Source organism: Xiphias gladius, chromosome 12 (genome assembly GCF_016859285.1).
Source record: "Xiphias gladius isolate SHS-SW01 ecotype Sanya breed wild chromosome 12, ASM1685928v1, whole genome shotgun sequence".
NCBI classification, from domain to species: Eukaryota; Metazoa; Chordata; class Actinopteri; order Istiophoriformes; family Xiphiidae; genus Xiphias; species Xiphias gladius.
In genome coordinates this window covers 46,869-59,587 of record NC_053411.1, presented here as the reverse complement: position 1 = coordinate 59,587, position 12,719 = coordinate 46,869, and the positions used below count along the sequence as shown (strand labels likewise).

The following is a 12,719-nucleotide window of genomic DNA, read 5'->3' as shown; positions in this document are numbered from 1 at the left end:
TGAAGTTTAGCCAACGCATTGGTTTCAAAGGGCTTTACTGACAAGTACAATTGTGTTTCACCTGCATAACAATGGAAGTTTATGGAGTCTTTCCTAATACTATTGCTTAAAGGAAGCATATATAAGGTGAATAGAACTGGTCCAAGCACAGAACCTCGTGGAACTCTGTAACTAACTTTTGAGTATATGGAGGATTTATCGTTAACTTGCACAAACTGAAATCGATCTGATAAATAGGACTTAAACTAGCTTAGAACGGTTATTTTAATGCCTATTAAATGTTCCAGTCTCTGTAATAGGATAGGATGGTCAATACTATCAAATGCAGCACTAAGATCTAACAAGGCAAGTACAGAGACAAGGCCTTTGTCCAATGCAATTAGAAGGTCATTTCTAATTTTAACCAGTGCTGTCTCTGTGCAATGATGCACTCTAAATCCTGACTGAAAATCCTCAAATAAACTATTATCATGTAAAAAGTCACACAACTGGTTGGCCACAGCTTTCTAAAGGATCTTAGAGAGAAGGGGAGGTTAGATATGGGTCTATAGTTGGCTAAAACATCTGTATCAAGAGAGGGCTTTTTAAGAAGAGGTTTAATTACAGCTATTTTAAAGAACTGTGGTACATAGCCAGTTAATAAAGACAGATTGGGTATATCTAGTAAAGAGGTGCTAACTAAGTGTAAAACTCCTTTAGCAGCCTAGTTGGGATGGGGTCTCAGAGACAGGTGATGGTTTAGATGAAGACATTGTTGAAGTTAGTTGGCGAAGGTTGATGGGAGAAAAACTGTGTAAGTATATATCAGATTTTAAAGCTGATTCTTAGGTTTGCCACCAAGACTATTCTTAATCAGGCAATACAAGAAATTGAATTTAGATTTATTTATTAATGATTTGATTTCTATTAATTGGGACTGATACCGATTAATACCAAATGTACAAGATGCCTGGGAGTTTCTCTACATTGAGTTCATTGATGTTGTTGACAAACATGCTCCTTGGAAAACTGTTACAGTCAAAGGTAAACATCTCCCTTTGCCCCCGAACTTAATCTCTCTAGGCAGACGGACAAAGCTTGGTCAACATTATGTCAGACAAGGGATAATGCTGATTGGGAAGTATACAGGCAGCTGAGAAAAATGAGCATGACCATTACCCGTAATGCAAAATGTAACTACCATAAATAGTGTCTGGTGATTTTAAGAACTAAGTCTGGAGCAAAATCAAAACCATTACTAATACATCAGATACACACTCTATTAATAAAATAAGAATTTTCCAATACAACACTACATGACTCTTTATCTATTGCCCAAACATTTAGCATTTCTCCTCTATTTGTTCTACCTTATTACATGACTCTTACCCACGACTGGCTTTTGTAGTAGTAGTTCACCTTGCTGCAGTTCTTTTTTCTTTTAGAAAGAAATTACTAACTGAAGTTCAGAATACCATTAATAAATTAAAAGGGAACAGTGGTGCTGGACTTGATGGACTAGAGAAGAGGTTTATCAAATGATCTTCTCATACTCTTATGTATCCACTTGCTCATTTATTCAACCTTTCTCTGTCTATTTGTGAGTTACCAGCTATCTGAAATGTCTGCTAACATAAAGGAGGCAATGTAGTTGATATTAACAATTATAAATCAATATCCAATATATGTTCTATTGCTAAAGTATTTGAAAAATTAATTTATAATCAACTCTCACATTATCTCAGTATCGACAATATCTTATCACTATTTCTATCTGGTTTCAGGTCTAACCACTCTACAACTACTGCCATATTCAAATTCACCAATTGTGTGTTTTTGGGTGCAGATAATGGTGAAATAACAAATGCAACCTTTATGATTTAACTACAATTTTTGATTTTGTTGATCGTGTCTGCCCTTAGATAAACTCCATGCTATCGGCCTTTCTGAAAATGCAGTTTTGTAGTTCAATTCTTATTGTCCTAACAGAAAACAATGTGTTGTCTTACATGGGGAGAAATCTGATCTGTTCATTGAAGTAAGATTTGTGCTGCAGGGTTCAACATTGTTTACATAAATGCATTTATTTACACAACTTATAATCAATTTGCAATAACGGTTGTGTTCAACTTTATGCTGATGACTATTTCATATATAATGTACATCTGAGCCTGATCTACCACAAATCCAAGCTTCTCCTCAGTCTGGTTTCAACATCTTACAAGATTGGTTTTGACATGATAAACTATTGCTCAACAAAACAGAGTCCTATATTATGATATTTGGTTCCAGACAAAAGGCAATACAAATCACACATTAATCATGTCTTCGGTAAAGTTAACTTTGGAATCAATGTTTTACGACAATCTCGAAATTGCTTCACATGCAGTGTCCGTAAGAAACTTGCCTCTCAACTTTTACTTCCAATTCTTGACTATTGGGATGTTGTCTATAAAAACACATTTAAATCAGACCTTCTTCCACTTAAAATAGCATATGATAGACTGCAGATTTGTCCTTGGGTGTCCCTTTCTCCACTATTCTCTGTGCATCTCTGCCATCTTTAAATACAGTGTAAGAAGACACATTTACTGGCTCCAATTTATATTTTTATGTATTAATTTCAATTATGCTCATTATTTAGAATAGTATATTGTGCCTTTTATTTCAAATGATCAAGTTGGGCACTCCAATTAGCTCTATTTCTCCCCAACAGATTGGAATAATTTACCTTTTGATATTAGATCCATTTTATCACTTGGTATGTTTAAGCATGTCCTGTGTTCCTACTTTGAGATGGACTTCTCTTGATTCAATGAAGCTGTCACTGTTCATATCTGCTGTTTATATCATATATTATGGTGATCCACTCACACTCACACTATTTATCTGTTATTGGCCACTTTGGCCATTTGTGGTTGTAATGTTTTCAATGTTTTCATTAATGTATGTATTTTTTTTTTTTTTTGTCTGTGTCTGTCTGTACGTTGCTGTATTGATAATTGTACTTCTATTTTTTTTTCTTTATTTCGTCACTCCTCTGGCATTATATAGGGATTGTGATGTATGTTGGGACCCCTTTGTAAATGAGCTGGTATATCTAACTGTGTTTACCCTAATAAATAAATGTGAATTCTTTAATGTCTGTTTGCTGCAGATTTTGTATTTACTTGATTTTATTTGATAAACTTTATTATCCCAGATGCAAATTGATTTTCAGAATAAAAAAAGACAATAAAAAAACAGTAGAGAATAAAAAACAATAAAAAAGTGGAGACATGAAATTTTTCCATGGGTGCCCAAACTTTTGCATACGATACATATGATCATGAATATGTTTGATTTCTGGCTTCAACAGCAGTGCACCATGTGTGTCATGGGTAGACTAGGTCTCTCCCTTCTTCCCTGTGTTTTCCTCTGTTTTCCCCTACCTTATTTGCTTCTATGTCCTTAGTTCGTTGTTCACCCTGTCTCAGTGGTTGTATGTCTGTCAGTCTTGAGATTGGCTTGGCCACCTGGTTCATCTATAGGCAACTAACTGGCACAGCTACATCTAATCAACTTATCAACTGCCCCACCAGCAGCAGTATTTAAGCCAGTCTCTGTCAGATCATTCAATCTACCTCCAGGCTCTTACCTTCAGTCTGCTGCAGTTACTGATCACGTCCAGCTCCTCCAGTCCAGCTTCGCCACCAGCTCAGGACCTGCCTCCTGCTTTCTGTGTGGATCATCGACTCATCACCTCTCCAGCTCTGCCACAAACCCAAATCGCAAACTGGATCAAATTGCCCTGAAACGCTCACCTGTTCAGCTCCCCCTGCTCCGCCAGCTGAACTGCAACCCTATTACCCAAAGGACTCTGGTGAACATTAACCAAGCTTCTACCATACTGTTTGTAATAAATCCTATTTAACACTGCTCCTGCCTGACATTTTTCATGGTCATGAAAATCATGGTCCTCATGATGATTCCTAATGTCTTTTTCTTTTATTCTCATAGTGAATACTTTGAAAACCATCCATTCATCCATCCATCCATATATCCATCTGTTTTATCAATTTATACCAAATGCCTTGTCCAGGACCATCATAGTAAACGTGACAGTCCTATATAACTGTCTCATAGTATGAATGTTATTGCTATTGCTTGTCATTTTAATTGCTAGTATTACTGCAAGATATCTACCTGACCATGAGCGGCAGCAACAAGCACACTGGCTCTGACCTGCACTCCAATACCAGTCTTTGTCACCATTTGTCATATTTTTTTTAACTTTACAGCTACCTGATATCACTTTTTTTTTTAAACCTTGAAACTCAGTAAAAGGACTGTCTATCACATGGTGAGTTTTCAAATTTTTTTTTAAAGTCATTATAACAATATGAGTCTGTGTGTGTGTGTGTGTGTGTGTGTGTGTGTGTGTGTGTGTCAACATGGTAAAATGTGGTCCTGGAGACACCCACTGTAACAGGAACTACCACTGAGTACTTTGGCAGGTGTTTATATGTCTGTCTGTGGACAGTTTTTGTCACCATGATAGCATCCCAACCATGCAAGATACAGTCAGAAACTTTACAGGTGTGTAGATGAGATCAAAATGAGGGCTGAGTTCAAAGATAGGTGTGGTCCGACCCATGAGTACAGAGTGCCCACATAATAATGCAGTAATGACTACTGAGTAGTTGGAACGTCAACATTTTCAGGGGCATCGCAACCATCGCAAGATGGTATCTAGTTAGTTCATGGTTTTGTTTGAATGAGCATGCATGCATACATATGTCTAATGTGTGTGCACTTTTGTGTGTGTGTGTGTGTGTGTGTGTTTGAGTACTCTGCAGTGGCTGCATGATGATGTTGGTCGATGAGTCACCCAGTCTTCACCACGTGACACCATGAATCACCACACCTCTCTGTGGGCAGAGCTGCAACCATCAACCCCTCCGCTCCTTCCCTATCTCATCCCTCACTCTCTCCTCCCTCCCTCCTCCCTGCCTCTGCCCAGCCCTGTGTTACTTTTTCCTCACACTCCAATCTGGTGTGCTCTCTGTCTTCTCTGCTCTTCCACTTTCTCTTCTCTTTTATTTTTACAACAGCCTTACATTTGATTCTATTTCAGTGCATCCTTGTAATAATTTTAACCTTATGTCCCAGCCTTACATCGAGTCCTGGTTTGACTATCTCATTTACTAATGCATGTCCCATTTAATCACTGTCTTTTATTTCGGTGCATCTCTGTCACACAATCATCACCCAGGCAATTTAGACATTGTCCCTTCTCCAGTTGAATCATCAAATATTATTCAACAGCCTGTGGAAGTCCTTATCAGTAGACATCATAGAGCTCACTCTAAAACAACTCAACAGTGTTTTTCAAAGCATTACACAGACATGTATTTGTGGTTACTGGTCTGTGTGGGTGTTAGCACATCCTTGCAGCACTCGATCAGCATCTCCTCTGATGACAGCTCTAAACTCTAATCACCCTTCTGAACACCCCCACCTCTGAGCAGCATGTAATATCAAAGCAAGTTAAATCCTGTTCTCTGAGATAACTGCTTACTCCACCCCAGTACAATGGAGTTGAATAGAATTTTGGACAAATGACTCCACGGAAACAGTGTCTCTTCATCTTGACAAACTCTCTCAAGCATTAGTTTATTCAATGAGATTTTCTGTTGATGTTCATGGTCCTCATGATGATTCCTAATGTCTTTTTCTTTTATTCTCATAGTGAATGCTTTGAAAACCATCCATTCATCCATCCATCCATCCATCCATCCATCCATCCATCCATCCATCCATCCATCCATCAGTCCGTTTTATCAATTTATACCAACTGCCTTGTCCAGGACCATCATAGTACATGTCACAGTCCTGTATAACTCTCATGTACTATGAATGCTATTGCTATTGCTAGTCTTTTTAATTGCTAGTATTACTGCACTATATCTACCTAACCATGAGCGGCAGCAACAAGCACACTGCCTCTGACCTGCACTCTAATACCACTCTTTGTCACGATTAGTCATATTTTTTTTACTTCACAACTACCTGATATCACTTTATTTTTTAACCTTAAAATTCACTAAAAGGACTGTCTACCACCTGGTGAGTTTTATAACATTTTCCCTGTAACAAATTATATGAGTGACTGAAATGTAAGTAATGCCTATCCAGGACCTTTGATATCTCCTCTCAGACTCACATAAAAATTATCTGTGTCCACAATGAAGCATTTTTGTAATAAAAATAGTTGACTTTATTTTTTTCTTTATGTGTAGCAAAAGTAGTCATTGATATGCGCATATTTACATCCAGCAAACACATGTTTATTACGATGGGTACAACAAGGTACATCTAGAAAGACCATGGACAATACTAACTGCATACATGACTCAAACACTGATTTTCAGATACACTGATTTCATTGTTTCTGTCAGCTTTAAGATTTTTTTTATGCTTTTTTAATTGATGCTGTACGAAAAAAGAAGCTAATTTAAATGCAAGTATACAGAAACGTGCAGACACTGTACCCTCATCTCAGCCCCTTTTTTCCCCTCTTTTCTTTCTTAATCTGTAACTTCTTTCTCAATATTTCTAAAAAAACAACAAACTAAAAAAAAAATACATAAAGCTTTGTTTTTACTTTCCTCCATTCTGTTCACTCTCTTTTTTGACTAATGGCCTTCACTATTTTTTTTCATTGATAGTCAATGCCATAACTCTGTTCTGGCTTGGCAACACAGATGCTGAAGTTTGCTCCTCCCTTAGCAACAGAGGGCCACGAAGTTCAAAAACACTTACAAACCAAAGAACAACATGTGCTCCTGTTCCCAGTGACATATTTGAAAGAGGGAAAAAGGAGAAAAAGTGTTCATTGATTACTGATTATCAGTAGCCATTATATATATATATAACAATCCAAGCAATGAAAAATCAATTTGTAATGTTTTTAGTTTATAAATTGATTTTTAATTGATTCACCTGAATATGAGCAAACTGTTCGAATCTCCATTGGAATCAGTCAAATTCATTTCTATTATCCCATCTGCTTCCATTACAGAAGAGACTGCAGCCTTGATCTTATGGATAATATTCAAGTGGTACAAAAGGAAAAAAAAACATGGAGTACGATGGGTTGGAGTGTCAAAGTTACATGTAAGGCATTAGATATCTGCTCAGAGTTTGGAAATAATAAAATAATAAAATAAAATAAAAAAGAACTGGTCTTCATTAAGCTGAAGGAAACTTTGGGATTTAGGGACACTTTGGGGTGCTTTAACAAAACCACTGAGGGTATCTTTAAAGGATGTGCATAAGGTTGGTGATTTTCTGTATCACAAATATTCACAAATATCACATGTAAAGAGGAAGGCAGAAACCAACGATGAATTCATCCCACTAACAGTTATTGTATGTGTATCCAAAGCCTGATGTAGCCTATTCCTTTAGATGTGGTTGGACAACATGTCATACAGACTAATTAGCTTGAAGGAAACTGCAGCCTTTGCTCCTCTTTAAGTAACATTTGCTAAAAAAAACTATAGTGACAAGCTGTTTCAGGAAGCTTTTAAAGTTTTTTTTTTTTTTTTTTTTAAATGAAACTCTTTATTTGTGGGAAAATTAAAAAAATATATATCTCAGTAGGAACCAATGGATTGGGACTCAAAGCAACAGACAGGGTAGGGAGGTAATTGAGAGATGGACTAACACATTGCTGGTTTACGTCTTTTCATGGGATTTGCTGACCAAATACATATTTTTAGCAAAAGATCAGTATGCCTCCACCACTGCATCCTCCTCTGTAGGTGTCAACTGTAGAAGAATGCCACATAGAGTTAGGTCAGGGTTTGGCACCATAGCAACAAGGTAATTGAAGTTATGCAAAAGGATGAGTCATCCAAGTCATTATAGCGGTGTTGGTGTGGCTTCCACAGCCCTTTGTATGGAATATTATATAAATTTTTGGTGTATTATATTTCATTGGTGGGTATGTGTGAGGATACATAATGAAAAGGTGCTCTTCTGATGACTTTTTGCTGCATGTTTATACAAAAAACACAAAATGATACATTTACATAAAAATGTATTCATTTTAAAAGATAAGATAATATAGGGAATGGCTTTGGCATGAGGCCATTCCCAGATTTTGTATGATCTCTATTTCATCTCTAAGAAGTGACTGTTGTGTCAGTTGATATTCTATACGGCCAAAAGTATGCGGATACCCTCTGGTGAAAGGAAATCTTAATGCTCCAGCATACAATTACATTTTAGATATTAGAGAGATTACAACTTTTTGTCAACAGTTTGCGTTTGTCCCTTTCCTGATTCAGCATAACAATGCCCCTACACACAAAATGCCCATAAAGAAGAGGTTTTCCCTGTTTGGTGTGGAAAAACCAGACTGGCCTGCACAGATCCCTGACCACAACCTCATCCAACACTTTTGGGACGAACTGAAACGCCATCTAAGAACCAGGCCTTTTTACTAAACATTATCGTTGGACCTCACTTATGCTTTTGTGTCCGAATGGGAGCAAATCCTTGCAGCCTAGTTTCAATACCTGTTGGAAAGACTGAAATCAGGAAGTGGAGGCTGTTGAAGCAGCAATGACCATGTGGTCAAAATCTGTTCTTCTACCATTTGTCCTATTATCAAATATGGCAGGAATGTTAATTGTCCACATACTTTTGGCCATGTAGCATACATCATTTCTGAGAAATTATGTTTATGAAATAATTTTTTTCAAATTTTCCTGCCTGAGACAATCCCACAAATGTTCTTTTTGTGTGTCTGTACAGTAAAATTCCACCAGCCACCAAAAGTTTTTCCAGCATCCATCACTGCCTATGTAGACTGAGAGGTGGATGAATCATCCACCTCTCACTCTCTGATTCTGAAAAGGATTTTTTAAAGGTACAGGTAACAACATATTTAAGCATCCTCCTTTTCTCGGCATTGTAAAATGTCCAAATGGAGAATGTTGTCATGCCAGGAGTTTGGATGAGAATTTCTAGCATGATACAAATCTTTGCCGCGTCATGCTTTCTAACAGATCATGTTCATCCTGGTTCCCCTCTTTCGCAGAGGAGGAGTGTAGATATATTTTTCCTTTCATTTTCCTACCAAAGTTTCATTTTATTTTTTCCTCTGTAGTGTCCCTGTTCAAATAACAATCAATTAAAGTGTAAGAAAGAAACATATGTTAAAAAAAAACAAATGCCAGCAAAATAAAATCGTAAAAGAAGAATGAACTCTTTTCTGGTCATCTTTCCTTTTTTCTATTTCCCCAATTCTCTCTCTCCTCTCATCACTCGTTCAGTCCAACATTTTCGGTCTCTTCATGAGTATCTGCTGTATGTATTTCTCAAGATCGTTATGGTTGCTGCTGTCTGACTGCTTTCCAGCCACATAATAATCTTCATTTCTCGTCACTACAGGTGCCAAGGCTGAGTAATAAATCTGCTTCTGTTGAGGAGAGATTACAAGCATTCGGGGAGGGGAATGTGGATTGGGAATGGGTACTGGCTGAAATGGCAGGGGGTACTGTGGGAGGGGGTAGCTGGTGTAGTAAGGCTTCTGTTGGAGGCCTGTGGGGGGTTTCCTCAGCCGGGGTTGGACCCAGCTGTGGTAACGGCGTTTGGGAGGGAAAGTGTGGGCATCATCCACAGAATTTCCCAGGAAGTTGTTGAGGGTGAGCGCAGGTTTGGGGATGTAGTAACGGGGTTTGGGTCTGGGGGGAGGTGGAAAATAGATGGGGTAGTAGTCTGGGTATGGCTTCCTCTGGTAGTAGAATGGATAAATGTAGGGATAAGAAGGGTAACCAGTCCAAACAGACTTGGGTGATTTGAGCCAGAGGTCCTGTTTGCTTGACATAAGCTTCTGAGGTTTGGACCAAAGATTTTGATTGGCTAGCAGAGGGTTTGCAGGTTTGCTCCAATTATCCTGTGATTTTGTTGAAGTTTTCTCCAGGAACCAAGTTTTGGGGAGATTGAAAGCTGGAGAGGATTGCTTAGAGACAGGGAAGTTATTTTGACTTGTTGGAATCTGTGATGCTGAGAAACCATTGGTAGATGAGAATGAAGAGGACAGGGAAGTTAGAGGTTGTTGCCAATGTGACGTTAGCTCAGGCGGCACGTCTTTCTTCTTCTTCTTCTCAACATCACTGATGATGTCCACCACATCGTCAGCAGGGAGGTGGAGCTTGCTGGAGATTTCGATTAGCTTGTCAATGGTTCGAGGATCGATATCATCCTCCTCCATCGCTTCCTGTTCTTCATCAGACCTCTTGTCCTCTGCAGCGTTGGACAGAGACGAGCTATACTTCTTGTTCCCGTTATTCTGTTTGACCATGTAGCGCAGCAGCATGTCCGATGCAATGTCAGCCAACTTCTCCTCCTCCATCTTGGCTCTCTGTGCCTCAGCTGCCTGCCTCCTCATTTCCTCCTGCTCTGCTTTGGCCCGAGCCTCCTCTTCTTCTGGACTCAACACCTCCTCATCTTCTTTCTCCTCCCCATCCTCAAGTTCATCTTCTTCCATCACTTCCTGCTCTGCTGGAGGCTGGGACTGTGCTGCATACTTACTTTTCTCAAAGTCATCCATAAAGTTACCTCCCCTGAATGCTGGAAAGTTTAGGGCTTTCTGTGTCTCTTCTTGCCATTTCAGTTTCTTCTTAGACATGGCGAGGTTACTACCTTTGTTTATTGGTATGATTTCATTGTGAATGCTGTAACCTCTGCTTTCTCTCTGGTTTTGCTCTAAATCTCCCTTCCTCTTAGTGGCTGTGTCCAAGCGAGGAAACTCCTTCATCATGGTCTCAAGGCTCTTCAACTCCTCTGGACTGAGCTGCTCCTCCTCCTCGTTGCTGCTTTGTTCAGAGCTGGTTGGTCCATGCTGGGGGGCAGCACCCTTCCCATTTCCCCCTCTTCTATCTGGACTCTGTGTTTGGACCTGGACTGTCTGACTTGTGGTACGACTGGTCACCTTCTCGGTCATCTTCTCCTCTTCTTCCTGAGTTTTCTTCCTCTCCTCTTCCTCCTCCCTTTCCTGCTCCTTCCCCTGTGTGGCCATCAGCAGCTCTAACTCCTGTCGTCCATCTCTGTCTCGTTCTGCTCCCTCCATCGCTCTCACTTGTCTGTATTCCTCCTCTTTTTTAACCTCTCCTCTCTCAGCCTTGATCTCTTTTACCATCCCATCGTGCTCTTCTCCCTCCTTCTTTCTCTCTACTTGTGAATGATTAAGTGCCTCCAGTAAAACCGCTGCCAGTGTTTTGGGATCCACATCTCTAAAGAGCTCCTCTTCTGCCTCTTCCTCGTCTTTCTGTAATGATTGTCTCTCCTTATACCTTCTTTCCCTGTCATCTGACACCATCAGCCCAGGAGGAGTATTTCTGTGTAGGATATTGATATCTCCAGGGGTGTTGATAGGATTTGGGCTGGAGAGATGGAGGAGGGAAGCCACTGTCAGGAGGACCAGGAGGGTAAGGACACTTGAGGCATTGTGGTACCCAATCATTGCCACTCAGAACAGGACCTGCTGTGAGCAGCAACCGGGATCAGAAATGTCTGGAGGAGAGAGAAAAACACAGAAAAATAATTCAATAACTCTCTTGCCATGTAGCACAAAGTCACTGCACAGTATCGTAGGGATTTCCTCCTTATTACTGTAGACAATTCTGTACCTCAAGATGCCACTGCTCATTACCATGCGGGAAGTAACGTGTCCTGTATGTAGTGAGGCAGAAAGTAAAACCGTGGAGGTCAAGATGGAAGATGAGTGACAGCATGTCTGACATTCATTCAGGAGACTGGAGAATATATTTTAGGTACCTATCCCTAACCATTTCTTTCCCTATTCTTTCCCTTACCTTAACCGTACTGTAGCTGCCATGTACAGATATTGTGGAAAGCGAGAATTTTAAAGGATTATCTGGGGTTTTGCAGAATTGTCCAATATTGACTTTCTTGACATTTTTCAAATTCTGGATGTCAATTTGATACCGTGATAAATAAGCAATTTGATTCTGAAATGGCAAATGGAGATCATGAAAGTAGATTGGAAAAAGAAGCTTATCAAAAATCCTTAAAAAGAGATGCTCATATTCAATTAACTTAAAAGCAAAAGCTTTAAATGGCAATGGAAAATCGAAGATCAATAATAAAAGTGAAAATAAAAAAGGACAAAACCAAAAAAAACAAAAACAAAGTGTGGAAGTTGGGTTGGTTTAAATCTGACACATTTCATCTCTGGGCTCTCTTTTTCCCTCCTCCCAACCTGCCATTCTCTCCTGCCTTGTTTCCTTCCAGTACTGTCACTTGGTTTTCCCTTCCCATCTGTACACCTGTTCTCACTCTGCGAATCACCCAGCCCTGACTGCCACAACCACCTTACCAGTTTGTCGTCTGCAATCAGCCATGGACTATATATACCTGCCCTTTGCTCACAGTCATTGTCAGTTTGTCCCTTTGTCATTCCTGCGGTCATGTATTCCTGTGAATTTCTGGACTTTTGACCCCAGTTCATCTGCGCTCCTGTTTACCTGCATTCTTGCCTGTGCTGCCTGTAAGTTTGAAGTCATCACTATTAAATTACATGACTGTTCCTGCCCGCCTCCCCTGTGCCTGCATTTGGGTCCTCCCGCCTGCCTATGCTGCCCCTGGGTGTGGCAAGGTCCAGTGGCACCTTGTGGACATCATAAAGAGGGTAAAGGCAAAAGAACAAAACTTAAAAAACAAAC

The 12,719-nt window shown here is 39.6% G+C and overlaps 1 protein-coding gene across 1 annotated transcript; it reads right to left on the bottom strand.

The window, feature by feature from the left end:
* Positions 1–9,301: 9,301 nt before the first annotated feature.
* Positions 9,302–11,497, bottom strand: vgf (VGF nerve growth factor inducible). Its single transcript, XM_040141523.1, has one exon. The coding sequence runs from the start codon at positions 11,495–11,497 to the stop codon at positions 9,302–9,304; it is 2,196 nt and encodes a 731-aa protein (XP_039997457.1).
* Between the last annotated feature and the right edge of the window lie 1,222 nt (positions 11,498–12,719).

Bases quoted from the DNA above. Each gene is read 5' to 3' on its own strand.
- vgf (XM_040141523.1), bottom strand. From the start codon at position 11,497: ATGATTGGGTACCACAATGCCTCAAGTGTCCTTACCCTCCTGGTCCTC.